Source organism: Sus scrofa, chromosome 13, assembly GCF_000003025.6.
Source record: "Sus scrofa isolate TJ Tabasco breed Duroc chromosome 13, Sscrofa11.1, whole genome shotgun sequence".
Classification (NCBI taxonomy): Eukaryota; Metazoa; Chordata; class Mammalia; order Artiodactyla; family Suidae; genus Sus; species Sus scrofa.
This window is the reverse complement of record NC_010455.5, coordinates 6,812,153-6,833,999: the sequence shown is the minus strand read 5'-3', so window position 1 is coordinate 6,833,999 and position 21,847 is coordinate 6,812,153. Positions and strand designations below refer to the sequence as shown.

The following is a 21,847-nucleotide window of genomic DNA, read 5'->3' as shown; positions in this document are numbered from 1 at the left end:
GTTGAACCATCCTTGTGAACCTGGGATGAACCCAACCTGGTCATGGTGTATAATTTTTTTGATATGTTGTTGGATTCGGTTGGCTAAGATTTTGTTGAGAAGTTTTGCATCTATATTCATCAATGATATTGGGCGATAGTTTTCTTTTTTGGTGGTATCTCTGCCTGGTTTTGGAATGAGGGTGATGGTGGCCTCATAGAATGTCTTTGGGAGTATTCCTTCTTCTTCAACCTTTTGAAAGAGTTTAAGGAGGATGGGCACCAATTCCTCTTTATATGTTTGATAGAATTCACCTGTGAAGCCATCTGGTCCTGGGCTTTTATTTGTAGGGAGTGATTTTATGACCTCTTCAATTTCATTTCTAGTGATTGGTCTGTTCAGTTGGTCTGTTTCTGCTTGATTCAGTTTTGGCAGGCTGTAAGATTCTAGAAAATTGTCCATTTCTTCCAGATTGTCAAACTTATTGCCATATAGTTGTTCATAGTATTCTCTTATGGTTTTTTGTATTTCTGCTGTATCCGTTGTGATTTCTCCTTTTTCATTTATAATTTTGGTGATTTGGGTTCTTTCTCTCCTCTTTTTAGTGAGTCTGGCCAGGGGTTTATCAATTTTGTTCACCTTTTCAAAGAACCAGCTCTTGGTTTTATTAATTTTCTCTATTGTTTTTTGAGTCTCTATTTTATTGATTTCTTCTTTGATCTTTACAATTTCCTTCCTTCTGCTGACTTTAGGACTTCTTTGTTCTTCTTTTTCTAATTCATTTAGGTGGAGGGTTAAGTTGTCAATTTGGGATCTTTCTTCTTTTTTGAGAAAGGCCTGGATTGCTATAAATTTCCCTCTGAGCACTGCTTTCGCAGCATCCCATAGATTTTGAGAGGTTATGTCTTCATTATCATTTGTTTCAAGATAGTTTTTAATTTCCTTCTTGATTTCCTCATTGACCCATTGGTTTTTTAGTAGCATGTTGTTTAGTCTCCATGGAGTAGGTTTTTTCTCTTTCCTTTTCCCATGGTTGATTTCTAATTTCATGGCATTGTGGTCAGAGAAGATACTTGAGATAATTTCTATGCTCCTAAATTTATTGAGATTCACTTTGTGTCCCAATATGTGGTCGATTCTTGAGAATGTTCCATGAGCATTTGAGAAGAATGTGTATTCTGATTTTTTTGGATGTAGTGTCCTGAAGATATCAATTAAGTCTAACTTTTCTATTGTTTCCTTTAGGATCTCTGTTGCTTTATTGGTTTTCTGTCTAGAGGATCTGTCCATTGATGTGAGGGGGGTATTTAGGTCTCCTACTATGATTGTATTCTCATCAATATCTCCCTTTATGTCTGTTAATATTTGTTGTATGTATCTGGGTGCTCCTATGTTTGGGGCATATATGTTGATGATAGTAACATCCTCTCCTTGGATGGATCCCTTAATCATTAAATAGTGTCCTTCTTTGTCTTTCTTTATGTCTTTTGTTTTAAAGTCTATTTTGTCTGATATGAGCGTTGCAACTCCTGCTTTTCTGTCATGTCTATTGGCATGAAATACTTTTCCCCAGCCTTTCACTTTCAATCTATATGTATCTTTTGTCCTAAGGTGAGTTTCTTGTAGGCAGCATATTGAAGGTTTTTGCCGTTTTATCCACTCAGCCATTCTGTGTCTTTTGATTGGGGCATTCAGTCCATTGACATTTAAGGTGATAATTGATAGATGATTATTTATTGCCATTTGATCCTCGTGTTCCAGTTGATTCTATGGTTCTCCATTCTTCTTTTTTTTTTTTTTTTTGGTTGGATGGTCTCCTGTTATTATCTGCTTGAGTGTATTTTTTTTTTTCATTTTTTGCAAATGCAATATTTGGTTTTGGCTTGTGGTTGCCCTGTTTTTTAAGTATGCTAACCCCTTCCCATAATTGTGTGTTTTAGCCTGATGGTCCTGTAAGTTCAAACACTTCATTATTATATTAAAATTAAGAAGAGAGACATACATACAAACAAAAAGGATTATTTACCTCCTAACATCCCTTGCCCACATTTTATGGTTTTGATGACTCTTTTATTTTTTTCTTTTTAATTTTATTTTGTTTGAAGCATGTTCATGATTAAATCTGTATGCTGGCTTATTTGAGTGACTGCTCTCTGATTGTATCTTCCTCAGTCCTAGTTCTTCCTCTTCTTCTTCTTCTTCTTTTTTTTTTTTTTCTTTTCTTTTTTCTTCCCTTTCCTTCCTTTCTTTTTGGTTTAGAGAAGCCCTTTCAATATTTCCTTTAACCTGGGTTTTGTGTTGCTGTATTCTTTAAGTTTTTGTTTGTTGGGAAAAATTTTTATTTCCCCTTCTATTTTAAATGATATTCTTGCTGGATAAAGTATTCTAGGTTGCATATTTTTTCCTTTGAGCACTTTAAATATCTCTTGCCATTCCCTCCTGGCCTGTAGTGTTTCTGTAGAGAAATCAGCTGATATTCTTATGGGGGTTCCCTTGTAGGTAACATTCTGTTTTTCTCTTGCTGCCTTTAGGATCCTCTCTTTATCACTAACTTTTGCCATTTTTATTATGATGTGTCTTGGTGTGGGTCTGTTTGGGTTCAGTTTGTTTGGGGCCCTCTGTGCTTCTTGTATCTTAAATCCAGTATCCTTTAGATTTGGGAAGTTTCCAGCGATAATTTCTTCAAATATATTTTCCATTCCTTTATCTTTTTCTACTCCTTCTGGAATTCCTATTATGCGTAGATTGGCCCGTTTTATATTATCCCATAGGTCTCTTATATTGCTTTCCAGTTTTTTGATTCGGTTTTCTGTCTGTTGACCAGATTGAGTGATTTCCATTATTCTATCTTCCATATCACTGATTCGTTCTTCTGCATTATTCATTCTGGTTTTTACTGCCCCTAGTTCAGTTTGCATCTCTGCAAATGAATGTTCTAGTTTTTCTTGGCTCCTCCTTATATTTTCTAGCTCCTTTCTGAGGGTATCTGCATTGCTGTTCATATCTTCTCTTAATTCCTTCAGTATTTTCACTATTTCTCTTTTGAACTCCAGGTCTGTCAGACTGCAGAGATCAGTTTCATTGTTGACTGTTTTAGGTGAGTTCTCCTGTTGGTTTGACTGGGGGTGGTTTCTCAGCTTCTTCATCTTGCTTGTTGTCTTCTTTCTCCTGAGGGAGTTGTACTCTCTGTTATCGGGTAGTGTTTGCCTTGTCACTGCCCTGGAATATTTCCTGAGGGCTGTCGTTGTTGGTCAATCTTTTTTTGAGGCAGTGTGGCTTTTCTGGAGTGTTGATGGGACTAACAGTGTTTCTTTGAAGCAAAGGAGGACTTCCTGAGGGCAGACAGGACTGGGAGGTCCACCCCACGATGGTAGCAGATTTCACTTGGTTCTCAGCACCCCCTGGGGTCTTGGGCGGGTAGCAGGGCCCTTGGAGACTCAAGAGGTTCCTCCCCAGGGCAGCCCGACTCAGAAAGACCGTCTGAGATCTTTTCCCGATTCGGCCAGGCTTGTTGCAGCTTTTCTGGGCTGCAGGGGGTCCTGCCTGGAGCTGGCAGTCCTATGCAGCTGGTCCACTAGGTCTCAGCACCCCTTGGGGTCTTGGGCGGGTAGCAGGGCCTTTGGAGACTCAAGAGGCTCCTCCCCAGAACAGCCCGACTCAGAAAGACCGTCTGAGATCTTTTCCCAAGTCGGCCAGGCTTGTTGCAGCTTTTCTGGGCTGCAGGGGGTCCTGCCTGGAGCTGGCAGTCCTATGCAGCTGGTCCACTAGGTCTCAGCACCCCCTGGGGTCTTGGGCGGGTAGCAGGGCCCTTGGAGACTCAAGAGGCTCCTCCCCAGGACAGCCCGACTCAGAAAGACCGTCTGGGATCTTTTCCCAAGTCGGCCAGGCTTGTTGCAGCTTTTCTGGGCTGCAGGGGGTCCTGCCTGGAGCTGGCAGTCCTATGCAGCTGGTCCACTAGGTCTCAGCACCCCCTGGGGTCTTGGGCGGGTAGCAGGGCCCTTGGAGGCTCAAGAGGCTCCTCCCCAGGACAGCCCGACTCAGAAAGACCGTCTGAGATCTTTTCCCGATTCGGCCAGGCTTGTTGCAGCTTTTCTGGGCTGCAGGGGGTCCTGCCTGGAGCTGGCAGTCCTATGCAGCTGGTCCACTAGGTCTCAGCACCCCCTGGGGTCTTGGGCGGGTAGCAGGGCCCTTGGAGACTCAAGAGGCTCCTCCCCAGGACAGCCCGACTCAGAAAGACCGTCTGGGATCTTTTCCCAAGTCGGCCAGGCTTGTTGCAGCTTTTCTGGGCTGCAGGGGGTCCTGCCTGGAGCTGGCAGTCCTATGCAGCTGGTCCACTAGGTCTCAGCACCCCCTGGGGTCTTGGGCGGGTAGCAGGGCCCTTGGAGGCTCAAGAGGCTCCTCCCCAGGACAGCCCGACTCAGAAAGACCGTCTGAGATCTTTTCCCGATTCGGCCAGGCTTGTTGCAGCTTTTCTGGGCTGCAGGGGGTCCTGCCTGGAGCTGGCAGTCCTATGCAGCTGGTCCACTAGGTCTCAGCACCCCCTGGGGTCTTGGGCGGGTAGCAGGGCCCTTGGAGGCTCAAGAGGCTCCTCCCCAGGACAGCCCGACTCAGAAAGACCGTCTGAGATCTTTTCCCGATTCGGCCAGGCTTGTTGCAGCTTTTCTGGGCTGCAGGGGGTCCTGCCTGGAGCTGGCAGTCCTATGCAGCTGGTCCACTAGGTCTCAGCACCCCCTGGGGTCTTGGGCGGGTAGCAGGGCCCTTGGAGGCTCAAGAGGCTCCTCCCCAGGACAGCCCGACTCAGAAAGACCGTCTGAGATCTTTTCCCGATTCGGCCAGGCTTGTTGCAGCTTTTCTGGGCTGCAGGGGGTCCTGCCTGGAGCTGGCAGTCCTATGCAGCTGGTCCACTAGGTCTCAGCACCCCTTGGGGTCTTGGGCGGGTAGCAGGGCCCTTGGAGACTCAAGAGGCTCCTCCCCAGGACAGCCCGACTCCGAAAGACCGTCTGAGATCTTTTCCCGATTCGGCCAGGCTTGTTGCAGCTTTTCTGGGCTGCAGGGGGTCCTGCCTGGAGCTGGCAGTCCTATGCAGCTGGTCCACTAGGTCTTAGCACCCCCTAGGGTCTTGGGCGTGTAGCAAGGCCCTTGGAGACTCAAGAGGCTCCTCCCCGGGGGAGCCCGTCTCAGAAAAACCGTCAGAGAATTAGGTCGATCTATTCACGGCCTGGCTAGGCTTGTTCTAGCTTTTCTGGGCTGCAGGCCTTTTTTAGGGGGCTGGTGGTGTTTGGTGCTGCTCTGTGGAAGTGTAGCCCCTCCAAAGGGCAAGCAGGCCTGTGCAGGGAGAGCCCCTGCGGTGGTAGGCTTCAGGCAATTGTTGAGGCCAGCCCTCCTGGATGGCAGGCAGCCCCAGGTTCGGCGAGAGCGTAGGGGGTGGTGGGGGTGGGGGGAGGGAATGCACTGGGAAGCACAGCTTTCTGCTAGCTAGCGGGCCTGTAAGCTTGTTGTGGCGTGGGGGGTATTCTATGGGGACCCACCCCTTCTTCTCTCCCCTCCCCAGCACTGGCGCAGACCAGGCTCTTCTCCCAGGTTCCCTCTGAGGCGGCTTTCCACTTCCCCGCCCCTAGAGTATTGCTCCCTTCCTCTGCGACAGCTTTGTTTTCTAGTCTCCCAGGCAGTCTCTGCCCCGTCAAATGGTTTAGAGACCTCCCAAGCAGTTTCCGCTCTTCCCCGCCCCCCTAGCCCGGGGACTAATCTCTGGAGCCGAGGTCTCGGTGCCCAGCCCCCCCCCCAGGCGTCCCCCGGCCCTTTCTTGGGGACTAACCTTCGGAGGCGAGGTCTCGGTGCCCAGCCCCAACCCAGGCGTCCCCGGCCCCCTCTCGGGGACCAACCTTCAGAGCTGAGGTCTCGGTGCCCAGCCCCCACCCAGGCGTCCCCCGGCCCTTTCCCGGGGACTAACCTCTGGAGCCGAGGATTCGGTGCCCAGCCCCCACCCAGGCGTCTCAATTTTTGGTGACTGTGCCCGTAGTTCAGATGGTCCGTTGGGTTCTTGATCGTTTTTCCGTACTCCAACTTACTGCTACACTCTTCTCTGCATCTGGAGATTCCTCCGGTTCGTTTGATCTTTCGCCCGGTAGGTGACTTTCCAGGGTGCGGGATCCCTTTCCCCTCCGCAGTTCCCTTTCGGGAGCGCCCGTCCCGCTCGGATTCACCTTCTCTCACTCTCCTCTTTTCTCCCGTTCTGCCCAATAATGTCACGAATTTCTTGCCGTTATTGGAGATTAGGTTCCTCTGCCAGCGATTGGTTGTTGTTCTGTGCGAGTCATTTCTTCTGTAGATGTGCTTTTTTTGTTGTGTTTGTGGGAGAGGGCGAGCGTGTCCCCCTACTCCTCCGCCATCTTGTCCTCTCTCCCAGAGTTCTTATTTTAAAGAAGAGAACCTAATATGCAAGGGGTTCAGACAACATACACAAAAAGTTGACTGTGATGGAACTCAGATCCAGTAACTCCTTTAACTCTCTTACTCTTTCTGCTTGAATTTGGCTGCATCTCTTTAAAATAACCAGAAACAGGGATTTCCTGTTGTGGCGCAGCAGAAATGAATCTGACTAGTTTCCATGAGGATCTGATTAGTGTCCATGAAGATTTGGGTTCCACCCCTGGCTTCGCTCAGTGGGTCGGGGATCCAGTGTTGCCGAGAGCTCTGGTGTAGGTTGCAGATGTGGCTAGGATCTGGCGTTGCTATGGCTGTGGCATAGGCCGGCAGCTGTAGCTCTGATTCTCAATTCGAGCCCTAGCCTGGGAACTTCCATGTGCCACAGAAGCGACCCTTAAAAGCAAAACAAACAAACAAACAAAACCCAGAAACAAAGTTGAAAGTAATTTTATATATCAGCTCAGATAGTTGAACACCCTCATATTCATTCATATTAGCAAAATGATTCCTGAACTGAAAGTACTGGAATTTTGATATTTGTTTATTATATGTAATAAGCACATGCACACATTGACATACCTTTTTGGGGACAAATGTCTATAGTCTTAGGTATTATAATAAAGATATTTTAATAACACAAACTTAAAAGCATAAATCTTCATCTGACCTTCAACATTTTCCCCTAGATTGCAGAGATATTATGCAACATCGGTGTCAACCTTTCTGAAGATGAATTTGAAAATGTGTGGAATCTTGCGTCAAAAAAACATCACAGAGGAGAAGTTTGTGTTGAGAACATCAGGAATGTTCTGGATGAGCTACAGCATGCAGAGCGGACCAAGTGCAAAACAGCCGTGTGATCTTTTTGGAGTTCATTCATTTAAACCAAAGGATTGTTAAATATGTGTTCCTCTAAAATGTTCAGTCTGTTCTGGTTTTAGATATTACATTATATTCAGGAATCACTGTGGGAGGGCTCATATGCCTGGATTCAATGCTAATAAATTAGATTTTGGATTTTAAAATTTATTTTATCCTTTCCTATAATGCACCAGAGAACTTGACAAACACTCGGAGTTAATCTTTAACCTCACCAAAGGCTTTGTTCAGGATGATATTGGAAGTTTGTAATGTGTAGTATGCTTAAGAATTCTATGCTTCAGTTGGTTGCCTGGAATTCAAAGTCCAATTCATGATACCAGGTTCACAAAATTTTTCCCTCAACATTTAAAATTTTTTCTCTGGAGGTATCACTATGACACAACTTCAGCTTGATGAGCATCAGAGGAGAAGAGACTTGATCACAAGAAGCAGAATTTAGGAATCAACAACTTGAGTTCCAACAACAACACCATGGCACACACATGTTATTTCGAAATACTTTGGTATGTGTTTTCTGAAAACAAGCACTTTCTACTACCCAATCGTAGTACAATTTTCAAAACCAGGAGATTATTATTACTATGGCATTATTATCCAATTTACAGGCTTTATTCAAATTTCTCCAATAATCTTTTATACTGAAAATTTTTTTTCTTTTTCTTTTTTTTAAAGTATAGTTGATTTACATGTTGTGCCAATTTCTACTGTATAGCTAAATGACTCAGTCATATGTGTGTGTGTGTGTGTGTGTATATACTTTTTTAAAAATTATGAAACCTTTTTTTTTTTTTTTTTCCTTTTTAGGGCTGTACCTGCAGCATATGAAAATTCCCAGGCTAGGGGTCTAATTGGAGCTACAGCTGCCAGCCTACACCATAGCCACAGGAACTTGGGATCCGAACCACATCTGCGACCTACACCACAGCTTGTGGCAATACTGGATCCTTAACCCACTGAGCAAGACCAGGGATTGAACTTGCATCCTCATGGATACTAGTTGGGTTCTTAACCAGTTGAGCCACAATGGGAATTCCTTACAAATCATTTTTTCTCAATCTAGGTTGGATCCGATTTACAAACACATGCTGCATTTAGTTGTCGTGTTTCTTTAGTTTCCATTAATCTGAAACAAATTTCCATCTTTAAACTTCATGAATCTTGACATTATTCCAGCCTCTTGGGACTGGACTGAGTGTAGGTGCTACATTACAGCCTATTGGCAGTATTTCTTTGTCAGTGAGCCTCTTTAACCCCACACCCAGAAGCTGTCTCCATTGCTTCTTGCTTTGGAATGGCTTACGATTCAGAAACCTAACTCCTGTTAAGGCTTTTCCTGCAATGAATTAGAACATTTTATGTTGCGGGGTATGTGAGGGATGCCTTGAGTCTCATGAATCCAAGTGAAGCTGATTGATGGTTTGCTCTCTGTCCCTATGTAGGATAGCTTTGGGGCCATGGACCTAGTGATGCCAATCTGTAAGTTCTGTTTAAAATCTAGAGCCCTACTACCAAGCTCTGTAACAAAAAGGCATCTGAATTGACTTCCCATATAAAAGTTTTATCTCCTAATGTCTAAAAAAAGGTTTACTCTTTTCTAGAATTGAATCCTTGCCTTTGCCACTTCTTACTGGGTTTTGGAAATCTGATATCAGCCAAAGTCACTGCACTCAAAAGCACAGCTTGTGTTCTAACTGAAATGCAGTCAAGTTACAGAAGGCTGCACCCTGAGGCCACCGCTGCCTGTCACGGGCCTGCTGGCTCCTTGCCAGAAGCCTGACTGAGGACACCTCCACAGCTTTTGGGGGCACCAAGGGCCTTTTGTAATTTTATAAAGTTTGCTTTTTTCTAACATCTGAGCAATTGGAAACTTTCTAGTTTATCTGTAGTTAAGGCCAGCATCTCTGCTGTTTGCTTGAGGTCATTTGCATATGATGTTCTGTCACTAAGGAAGCAGACTTTAACCTGCGGATGGAGCTGCCACGAGCTGCAGTCATCTCTGACCAGGGCTCAGCAAAAAGCAAGTGGCCCAGCTGTGAGACTAGCTGCATTGCTCCATACAGACTCCTGAAATCAAATAGATATAGTGCTGTCTAGGGTGCTCAGGAAGCTTTAAGGTACTTGATACTAGACATTTTGTGTCCAAGTAAGATATGAACTTTTTGTGATTTACATTTCTTAGCTTTGGCTATATTAATAAAGTACGAAGAACTGTAATCTCAATCGTTTCATGCCTTCCATAACTTCAAATTCAATAGGTTTTTTCCCCTGCTTTTTGCTACAATGACCCCCTTTTCTTAAATTGTATTGCATGAGATATGGAGTGCTAGTTTCTTGATTCCCATTTGCAGGACTCAGAATCCCTAGTAAGACACAGTCTTCAGGTCCTCATGCTTCACTAGGTCTGACTGCAAAGTGTTATACAGCTTAGCAATTTTGGTTCGTCAATCAGACCCCTTCTGAGGAGTAAATTGGGAACATTAGATATGAATAATAAATCTGTCATTCACTGTATTGGTGACTTTGGAAAAGACACCTGGCCTTTCACAGATGTACCTTGCACTGTGTCTAGTTCAGTAAATATTATCAAAAAGCCTACTTTAGGTCATAGCTCATCCTATCTACTTGTAAGTACCCCTTTTTCTCGATTTATCAATATAATCATTATTTTGACCCCTTGGCTTTGCCCTCATCCCCATGATTCTTATTTTTCTTAACAAGGTGTCTATGGTGATTTTGGCAGATTTGACACTTCCCTCTGGCTTACTGCTCTAGGTAATTCAGAACACCTATCATGGCCTATCACTTTTCTATGCTTTAAGCAGAGCTCCTCATTCTTTTTTTTTTTTCCCCCCAATGTGCACACACACAACCTGCTGGGATTTTTATTGTGATTGTATTGACTCTAAAGATTAATTGGGGGAACTGACATTTTGATAAACGTTTTGACAGCCAAACAATAAGTATGGTAGATCTATGCATTTATTTAGCATTTCTTTTAGTTTTCCATGTTGAGATACTGTACATCGTCTGTTAAATTTATTTCTCTTTTTTGGTTTTTGACATTGCGATAAGTTGTATCCATTTTAAATGGGTTTATTGAGATATATTTACATAAACTAAAATTCACTCATTTATTTATTTAAATTTTTTAGTGACGTATTGTTGGTTTACAATTGTGCCAATTCCTACTGTATAGCAAAGTGACCCAGTGAATTCATAATATTCATATATTTAAGTAATATCAATATTATTATAATAAATTATTACTAAATATTAATTAATATAATAAATATTTTTATATTTAATATATTTAATATTCATAAATAATATATGGATATTATTTTTCTCATTATCTTCCATCATATTCTATCACAAGAGATTGGATATAGTTCCCTGTGCTGTACAGCAGGACCTCATTGCTTATCCATTCTAAATGTAATAGTTTGCATCTGCTAACCTCAGACTCCAAGTCCATCCCACTCTCTTTCCCTCGCCCTTGCAACCTCAAGTCTGTTCTTGGTGTCTGTGAGTCAATCCACTCTTTTTAAATGTGTAAGCCTCTGAGTGTTGACAAATATATCTAATTAGTTACCACCACAAACAAATATTAGAACTGTTCCATCACTTCCTAAAATTTTCTCATTCCCCTTAGTAGGGAACACCTTCCCCTCCCATGCCAGCCTCTACAAGAACTGATCTCTGTTCTGTCCCTATAGTTTTGCCTTTTCCAAAACGTCATTTAAGTGGAATCATGGAGTATGTAGGTCGCCGTTTGAGAATGGCCTCTTTTACTTAGTGCAATGCTTTTGAGATCCTTCCATGTCACTCTGTGGATCAGTACTACGTTCTTTTTGTTGCTGAGTGGACTCCACTACGTGCATAGATTACAATTTGTTCATCCACTCACTAAAGACATTTGAGACGTTTCCAGTTGTGGCAATTCTGAATAAAGCTGCTATGAATACTCATGGATAGGTTTTGTGTAAAGAAAAGTTTTCATGTCTCTAGGGAAAATACTATGGGTAAGATTGCTGGGATATATGGTAAGCATTGTTTAACTTTATGAGAAACTGAAAATCTATTTTTCAAAATAGCTGTATCATTTGTATCATCCAGGAATTCATGAGAGTTCTAATATATCCTGGTATTTGTCAGTTTTTTAAAAAAATTTTAGTCATCCTAATTGGTGCACAGTAACAGCACATGTGGTTTTAGTTTGCATTTCTGTGATGGCTAATGATATTGAGCATCCTTCATGTGCTCATTGGCCATGCCTGTATACCTTCTTTGGTGAAGAGTCTGTTCTAATATGGAGACTTAAAAAATTTTTTTTATTATAGTTCTCTAAATTTCTGCTGTACAGAAAAGTAATGCAGTTATACATATATATACATTCTTTTTTTCACATTGTCCTCCATCATGTTCCATCACAAGGATCAGATATGGTTCCTTAAACTACACAGCAGAATCTCATTGCTTATCCAATCCAAATGCAATAGTTTGCATCTATTAACCCCAAACTTCCAGTCCCTCCCCCTCCCTCTTGGCAACCACAAGTCTATTCTCTAAGTCCATGAGTTTCTTTTCTGTGGAAAGTTCACTTGTGCCATATATTAGATTCCAGATATAAGTGATATCATATGGTATTTGTCTTTCTCCTTCTGATTGACTTCACTTAGTATGAGTTTCCTCTTCCATCCAGGTTGCTGCAAATGGCATTATTCTGTTCTTTTTTATGGCTGAGTAGTATTCCATTGTGTGTATGTACCACATTTTAAAAATCCATTCATCCATTTTCGGGCATTTGGCTTGTTTCCACGTCTTGGCTATTGTGAATAGTCCTGCAATGAACATAGGGGTGCATGTATCATTTCAATGAATGCTTTGTCTGGATATATGCCTAGGAGTAGGATTGCTGGGGTCATATGGTAATTCTATTGTTGCCTTTTTAAAAAAAATTGCACTTTTTTTCTTATTGATTTTGAGGTTTTTTTTTTTTTTTTTTTTTTTGCAATGCCTATGGCATGTGTAAGATACTGGGTCAGGGATAAACTCTGTGCCACAGCAGTGACAATGCGGGTTCCTTAGCACCAGAGAACTCCCTGAGAATTCTTTATGTATTCCAGGTACAAATCTTTTATCAGCTTTGTGTTTTGCAGATATTTTTGAACTTAAGAAAGAAGTTTTAAATTTTGATGAAGTCCAATTTATCAGTAATATAGGAAATCTGCCAGCCTTCTTGAATTTGGAGATTATAAATTTAAGGTGAAACTGATCACTTGGTTTTGTGTTTATCTTCCATTGGTTTCTTCATATTCAACTGCTGAACCTCAGATCTGGAGTAAGTGGAGCTTAGATTTAGGAAGGGGAGGATTTCCCCTGGTAAATAAGACGGCAGGAGGCAGGGATAAAGGAGCCGAGTGCATGCAGGGAAGCGATTCTGGTGAGGTACTATGGAAACCAAGGCGGGTAAGGAGGAAGTTCAGAAGTGAAATGGTAGTGAAAAATGGCAGGGTCAATGGACTGGACCATTTCAGTGGGTCAAAGAATTATGGAGAAATATCAACCATAAAAAAAAAAATGAGCTGGAGTAAAATGAGTTGGTTCTCAGAAGTGGAATGCTTGCATGTAAGATTCTGGAGGTGGTAGAGTGGTTGGGGATGTGACAATGGGCCTGAGTGACCGAAGTAGGTGGCAAACAAGATCACTGAAGGAGAGGAGTTCAAAGTTCAAAAAGTGGAAAGTCTGGTGTTAAGTGGAAGGATCACTGACAGGGATGTTGAATTACCAACAAAGGTGACAGGAAAGGTATCGGAGAGACGGTGACCCTGGTTCCATATCCTGTGAAGTTATGATGAAAGCTATACACTATCATTTTAGAAAAGCTCATGTCGGAGTTCCCATCATGGCTCAGCAGAAATGAATTCAATAGTATCCATGAGGATGTGGGTTCAATCCCTGGCCTGGCTCGGTGGGTTCAGTGGGTTGGGGATCCAGCATTGCCGTGAGCTATGGTGTAGGTCGAAGATGTGGCTTGGATCCCACGTTGCTTTGGCTGTGGTGTAGGCCGGCAGCTATAGCTCTGATTTGATCCTTAGCCTGGGGAATTTCCATGTGCTGCAGGTACAGCCCTAAAAAGCAAAAAAAAAAAAAAAATTCATATAAGTAATATTTATTACTTTTGGTCATGTAATAGTCAACCCTCTTCCCTTTTTCCCTTTCTTTTTTTTTTCATATTCAACATATTGTGACATTTTGCCTGATTTTTTTTTTAATTGAAAAATACTGTTCCCCAATACTATTTTTTTTCTACTGTACAGCATGGTGACCCAGTTACATGTACATGTACACATTCTATTTTCTCACATTTTCATGTTCCATCATAAGTGACTAGACATAGTTCCCAGTGCTACACAACAGGATCTCATTGCTAATCCATTCCAAAGGCAATAGTTTGCATCTATTAACTCCAAGCTCCCAATCCACCCCAGTCCCTCCCTTCCCCTGTGGCAACCACAAGTCTATTCTCCAAGTCCTGTGGCTGTGGCATAGCCTCTTCCCTTTCTTTATGGATCAGGTTGAACATTAAAGGAGTTCTGCTCCAAAATTTTAAGTTTATCCTTAGGCAGGGTTATCTGTCTTCATTTTCCTCTCTCTCTCTCTCTCTCTCCCTCCCTTCCATCTTTCTTTCTTTCTTGTAACTAATTACTTATCTGAACTTTGGTTAAGTATTCTTTTTGGAAGAATCTTGTTCTCTGAATAGAAAGGCAAAGAAAGGGCTTCCCCATTTGCAACGGTAGGGGGCACCCTAGCATTTCTAAACTTAGCGATGCAGTTTAGCTCGCAGTGCAGATTAGGGGCGCCGGCTCAGTAACACTCAGAAAAAAGGAGACCGTTAAGCTGGAGGGAGAACACTCCGCACTTTCTGAAATCTAGGGAGATCCATGCAGTTTCTTTTTTCATTATTTAGTGGCAGTATTGTAAGCAAGAGGGGGAGGTTTGTTTGGATTATAAAGTGTCATCTTTTAATGAAACAAGGAAAGCCCTGTGAAATACTCAGGTGAGAGATAAATGAATATACAAATATATCACCGTGTTCTCACCTGAATCATGTTTCTATGGAATTCTGCATAGTCTTGTTAATAGTAAAATAGGTTAAACTCATAAAAACTTAAAAAAGCCACTGTTGTCCTAGACCAGACAAACTCAATAAATTTCTTCACAAAATAGCTAACAAATGGACAAACTTGTTGGAAATACTACTTGGGCCAATAAAAGGTAATTTTGTTTTATATAATAACCATTTATAAAAACTCACTGTGGCCTGATGTGAAGAGCTGGGGTAGTTAGAGGTTAACACCCCAATCATAAAACAACAATGAGGACAGACTTGAAGGGCATTTCTTCTATTATGAAACATTTACAATAATAACCTTGTAAAAAATAATGGGATCTATTTAAAGCTCATTTATTTCCTGGCTAAGTGGCAATTTCCCATCACTCAAAATGCTAATACTTCCTCCTGAAACCCCAGGGATAATGCAATTCATGTGTGTTCGTTAAAAAAAATCTGGTTAAAATAAGCAGGTGATTCTGTTTTAATAATAGCTGTCCTGCCAGCTATAAGACAGTCTCAGGTGCAAATAAATATATCAACAAACAGATTTTCTTTAAAGCACACAGGGTCTCATATCATATCCAAATTAGCCAATTAGCATGATGCTATTGGAAGAGCTAATTAAAAAGTGCATTTAGACTCAGAAATGTTTCCTGAGAGTAATCTGGAGCTTACAGTCCTTATTCCACCTGTAATTACTTTGCCTGATTTCTCACTCCGTAGATAGAGGTGAACACACCTTCATTTGGGCATAGGGAAAGCCTTTTTCTTTATCTCCTGCAGTGAGCTTGCATCTATCAGTACTTCAAAGTGATCAATATACACACCATAAAAAAAAAAAAAACCTCCCTCTACCAACTCTCTACATTATCTAAAGTATAGTTAACTAGTACCAAATTTAAATTAAGACTAAAAGGGCTGTCTTTGTCCAGAGATCCAGCCTGTAATTTGTCCTGTTAGAAATATTTTCACAGTTAAAATCCTTGATAAGCTTTTGTGGTAAATAATGTCTAAGGGAATGTGTGTACATATGAGTAGAGAGCAGGAACGTAAACAGCAAAAGATCTATACCAGCAGGGAGGGTGAATAATATAGAGCAAAGAAGAAAAGTGTTGCATTTTCTTGGAGACCTTGGCTCTCAGAATCAGAGGGCAGAGCATGAGTATGGGAGGAAGGGTTTATAGTTGTGTGAATCTCTCAAAAAACTCAAGTTGATGATACTTGAAGATCCAATACTATTTACCTGCCTTTTAGTGGAAATTCCTCTCATTTATTGTAATAAATAGGTTTATAGTTGATCCTGATTTTCAATGATGGTTAAGATGTGACATTTGTCTTTATCCTGACCTTCAGATCAATGTGAGTGGAAAGATTGGAGAGATTGCATTAAGGGCTGCTATCCAGAAGAACATTTACCTGCATCTGCTATTCTAAAATTTAGTGAGGGAAGGAAACAAGAGAAAGAAAGGTAAAGAAGATACTAATTTGAGAAAAATACTGACAAGTCACATTATTTTATATCACTTTATTTTATTAAAGTATAGTTCATTTACAATGTTGTGCCAATTTCTGCTGTACAATAAACTCAGTCATATATATATGTGTGTGTGTGTGTGGGTATAGTGTGTGTATATATATATATGTACACACACATATAAACATATATAAGTGCAAAAATTCCTAGGCCAGGGATTGAACATGAACCAGAGCAGTGACAACACTGGATCCCTAACCACTAGGCCACCAGGAAGTTCCTTTATTTCCTATTACTTAAAAATATATACCATATTTACTCTTTAGCACTAGAAATTAAAATATTTTATGTTTGGACTGGAGGAAAGGAATATATAGTCTAAAAATTGTAAAAAAGACATACACCAGGTCAACCCTACCTGCTCCCTGGAACAAGGCTCAGAAGTCACGAAAAAAAAAAATTCACTTAGCATGAGAATTTTCAGGTCCATCCATGTTGCTGCAAATGACATTCCTTCTGTTCTTTTTTATGGCTGAGTAGTATTCCACTGTGTATACCACATTGCGTTTTTTGGTGATGTTTCCTTAGGCTCCTCTTGGCTGTGATAGCTTCTCAGACATTGTTTGTTTTTGATGACCTTGACAGTTTTGAGGAGTTCTGCTCAGGTATTTTGTAGAATGTCCTTCAGTTGGTATTTGTCTGATTTTGTCCCCAAGATTAGACTGCAGTTATGTGTTTTGAGGGGAAGACCACAGAGATAAAGTGTCATCCATCACATTCCTAATAAGGAACACACCGCCAACATTATTTATCATAGTTGGTGTTGACCATGATCACCTGGCTAAGGCAGTGTTTTCAAGTTCCTCTACTGTCAAGTTACTCTTTTCTCCCCCTTTCCACTGCTCTCTATGGCAAGCAGTCACTATGTGCAATCCAGGCTAAAGAAGTGGGAAGTTATATGATATCATTTATATGTGGAATCTAAAAAAAAGGGATAAAAATGAACTTATTTGCAGAACAGAAACAGACTTTGAAAAACTTATGGTTACCAAAGGGGACAGGTGGGGGGTGGGGAGGGATGGACTCGGGGTTTGGGTTTGGCATATGCACACTGAGGTACATGGAATGACTGGCCAAGGGGGACCTGCTGTGTAACAGAGAGAACTCTACTCAATATTCTGTGATAAGCTATGAGGGAAAAGAATCTCAAAGAGAATGGATATGTGCATTTGTACAGAAGAAGTTGTCACAATATTGTAAATCAACTATATGTCAATAAAACATAAAAAGTACGTCTGCGACCTACACCACAGCTCAGGGCAACGCCTGATCCTTAACCCACTGAGCAAGGCCAGGGACCAAACCTGCAACATCATGGTGCCTAGTTGGCTTCATTAACCACTGTGCCACTATGGGAACTCCAATGTGTATGTTAAACTGTATATGTATGCATATCTACAAATATTTCTAGATGTAAATACCTTTATCTCCATTAAGCTAAACCTGAATTTATATTGATGTCTCTGACTTTAATCCATTACCAAATGGATCATTCTAGACTTCCTTCCTTGTTTACCTCTAACCACTCACTCCAACAGTGAAACTCCTGGCTCCAACCTTCTGCCACCCATTGAGGCCCTGCCTCATGTGATGACTTGAGGGCCTGCTGGGTGGGTGAGGCCAGGTTTCTGCATGGCTGTCTCTGTGGTCCAGGGGGCTGCAGCCCACTGATCGTTGGAGCTAGTTTTCTACATGGCTTTCTGCACATCCCAGAGGGGTCTGAGGCGAGTGCTTGTTTGCTGATGGGTGAGTATGCTTCATGTTAAGTAGAGGGAGGATTCCAAAATGGCACTTTCCAGTGCTGGTGTCATTGTGGTGGCATGAGAGCCCCAGTATGGCTGCCACCAGTGTCTTCATCCTCAGGGGAAGTCCCAGTTTCTTCCTTCCTCTCTGGCAGGATCTCCAAGATCAGCAAGAGGGTGTGACCCAGGCTCCTTTCCAATACTGCCTCTGCATTGGGACCTTTATTTTAAAATTCTTTTTAGGTCTGAACCTGTGGCATATGACATGGAAGTCCCCACCGCAGGGGTCCAATCAGAGCTGCAGCTGCCAGTCTATGCCACAGCCATGGCCATGCCAGATCTGAGCTCTGTCTGGGACCAACACCACAGCTTATGGCAATGCTGGATCCTTAACCCACTGAGTGAGGCCAGGGATCGAACCCACATCTTATGGACACTATATTGAGTTCTTAATCTGCTGAGCCACAATGGGAACTCCTGCATTGCGACTTAGAGCAAGTGTATCATATAGCCCTCCAGCCCCCAAACATAAGCCCTACTAGTTTTCAGAGCCAGATGTTATGGGGGCTCGTCTTCCTGGTGCAGGACCCCTGCCAGGGAGCCCAATGTGAGGCTTGGGTCCCTTGTTTCTTAGGGATAAACCTCTGCAACTGTGATATTCCTCCTGTTTTGGGGTCACCCACTCAGGGGTGTGGGTCCTTACTCTATGTATCTCTGCCTTCCCTACCCATCTCACTGTGATTCCTTCTTTTATATCTTTAGTTGTGGAAAATCTTTTCTGCTTGTCTTCAGGTCTTCTCACAGATAGTTGCTCTGTAAGTTGTAATTTTGGTGTGCCTATGGGAGGAGGTGAGCTCAGGGTCTTCCTACTCCACCATCTTGGTCATACCTCCAACTGCATTTTCATTTTCAATCATATCACATTTTGGTCGGATGTGGAATTCTGATTGATAATTATTGCCACTTTGCATGTTGGCAATATTCACTGTATTTCAGTTTACACTGTCACTTTTGAAATAACTGCTTTCTGACCATTATTATTTACATGTAGGCCATATGTCTTTTCCCTCTGCTTGCTTTCAGGACTTTTTTGTATTATTATTATTTTTTCCCTTTTCAGGTCCACACCTGCGGCATATGGAAGTTCCCAGGCTAGGCATCCAATTGGAGTCACAGCTGCTGGCCTATAGCAGCACCTGTGACTGCTATAGGCCTGTCACACCATAGCTCACAGCAACACTGGATCCTTTAACCCACTGAGCGAGGGATCGACCCTACACCCTTGTGGATGCTAGTTGGGTTCATTACTGCTGAGCCACAATAGGAACTCCACTTTCTCATATTTTTGTGTGTGACTCTATTATGCTTATTCTGCTCAAACCCATGTACTCCTTATTTATGGACTCGCTTTCAACAAGAGAACTAAAAAGAAAACTAAGAGTTTCATGTGCTTTACTCCCTCAGGTTAAAAAATTGAGAATAACTTGATTTAAATTGGTGTAGATTTTTGCCAAGCGAGGCTGAAGTTTCAGAATAAGGAACAGAGTTACAGTCTAGTTTTGGGCATGTGGACTGAACTAACACTGTTTTTTTTTTTCCCACTACTAACACATGGCCTGATGGACAGAATACAAGAACAACAATAAAACTAAATTATATCCCCCCCTCCCAAAAAGATGGAAATCCATGGGTGCTTACCTTAAAACAAAGTTAATTTGAAGCCAGAGAAGCATGTTAGCAGCACACTATCAAGATAACCTGGGCCCATGCAGGGTGCACATTAGAACTGAGGCTCCCACATGCAGCCAGGGCCCTGCAAGGGCTCCTGTGGCAGGTTGTATTTTCCAGAGATGGTCATGAGACTACTTCTCTGTCCACATGTTTTTGCAGAAACTTTCCCTTCTTCATCACAGGCCGAGTCTAATTCCCCTTCTATTGAATCTCTTATGTCTCTCTTTTTGTTATTATTATTTTTTGTCTTTTTTTTGTCTTTTTAGGACTGTACCCATAGCATATGGAGGTTCCCAGGCTAGGGGTCGAATCAGAGCTGCAGTTGACAGACTACAGCCACAGCCACAGCAATGCCAGATCCAAGCCGCATCTGCAAGCTACACCATAGCTCACGGCAATGCTGGATCCGTAACCCACTGATTGAGGCCAGGGATCTATCCTGCATCCTCATGGCCACTAGTCAGGTACATTAGCTATTGAGCCACAATGGGAACTCCTTCTTATGTCTCTCTTATGACCACTACAGTTGGTTGATGAAAGGGATGTTGCATGATTTCCAGGTCTAAGTTTAGAAAAGAAGATGCATCTTCCTCCTACCTGCTTGTTGAGACACTCATGCTGGGGGCCTGTGCCTGTCCAGCTGCCCCGAGGCCACCATGCTCTGAAGGAGCTTAAAGTATCCCAGGTGGAGACACCGCATGGAGAGGCCCTGAGACCATACTTAGAGCGATGCCTGGCCAGCTCCCACCTGCTCCTGCTGGCCTCCCGCCCCCATCTCACCCATGCCACTTCCAAACCCCGTCACTCAAGGACTGCAACCTCTTGAGAGAGATCTTGAGCCAGAACTGCCACATTTCTGCTCAACAGAAATGAGATAAATTATTTCATTTTTATGTTAATTTTAAGCCACTCAAACTTTTAGCAATTTGTTATGCTGTGTTAATGACCCGAATAGCTGTTCTCTTAGTGAAAAAGGGAAGAAAAGGATCCTTTCCACAGACCCACTGATGTGGCAAGAAACTGCCTTTCTCTTTAGGCACTCTGGACAAATAGTCTCTTTTGAGAAATTAAAGTCATAAGAGAGTTGTCACCTTCTGAATTTTTAAGGTATGGAGACCATTTAAATATGGATTTTTGGTGATTTTTTTCACACATGGTTATTGCTTTTTAGAAAATAAAGCTAATATGGAACAAGAAGGGCCAAAAGTAAGAGGTAGAGAGAGTCTTGGGTAAAGTATTTGAGCACCTAAATCCAGCTATGCCTGAATTTACAATTATAGGAGTCAATTTATCTTGTTTTTGTTTTCATCTGTCTGAGTTGAGTTTTTGTTACTTCTAACTAAGAGCATCCTGTCTATTAGCACTCCACTTTTTTCTGGACCAGTTCCTATTTAAAGAGATAGGAAGGGGAAGCAAATCAGACAGTGAGGTAGACTCTTTTGCAGTGGATTAACTGAACCATAGCTCCCAGATTCATGTTCTGTATTTCCCCTCTCACAGTGAGTCTGGGTTTGACCATATGATTACCTGTATTTGCACTTGGGGGCTGGTCCTCTTGAATTCTCTCTCCTGGAATCCAGCTGCCATGGATGTCCAGAATACTCTGCTGCAGCAAGAGGCCATTTGGAGAAGGTGTAGAGGATAAGACACATCACTGAGAGATTATACCATGTGGAGGAACAGCCCAGCCCAGCTCCTAGCTGAATGCAGCCTCATAAGTGATCCAGCCAACAACACATGGAGGATAATTGCCCAGCTGAGCTCAGTCAACCCACAGAATCATGAGAAATAATAAATTGTTATTGTTTTAAACAATTAAGTTTTAGAATAACTTATTAGGCAGCAGAAGATAACTGAAATAGCCAAGGATCAAAACATCCAGTCAGAGTAGATCTTAAACAGATGCTCAAGACCAAGAGTAAATAATATCCATCTGTCTGTCCATCCATCCATCCATCTATCCATCCAATGCAGCATTTAATAAATGTCTACTATGTACTGGCCAACAAAAAAATGTAAGGAAAAAAATGTAAATGGCAAGTAACTGTGCACGATCACTATGTAAATAAGGGACTTTAGAATTTAAGGTTTATCTCTTTCAGGAGGTTTAAAATGGTCTTGACTGTGAAGGAAATGACTTCTGACTAATCAATACTGACAACTAAATTTTCCACCATATAAATGGAGGAAGAAGCTATGTTTTAAGGCCACATCCTCCTAAGGTACATCATAATTACCTACATTTATGAACAGATGAATTATTTCAAGGTTTAAAGGGTATGCATTTTCATTGCAATGAGAAACCAGTCATCATTTTCTTCTTTGAGATTTATTCCTTCACTAGCGACATCAGACTATCTGAATTTTTTTTTTTTTTTCTTTTTAGGGCCATACTTGCAGCATATGGAGGTTCCTAGATTAGGGGTCGAATCAGAG

General features: G+C 42.1%; 1 protein-coding gene across 1 annotated transcript in view; it reads left to right on the top strand.

Moving 5' to 3' along the window:
* The window catches only part of EFHB (EF-hand domain family member B), a 72,741-nt gene extending 64,764 nt beyond the window's left edge, over positions 1 to 7,977 (top strand). Inside the window, exon 13 of the mRNA XM_003132069.4 lies at positions 7,092 to 7,977. Within this exon, the coding sequence (XP_003132117.2) occupies positions 7,092 to 7,265 (174 nt within the window). The 3' untranslated portion in view covers positions 7,266 to 7,977. The remainder of the gene's footprint in view (positions 1 to 7,091) is intronic.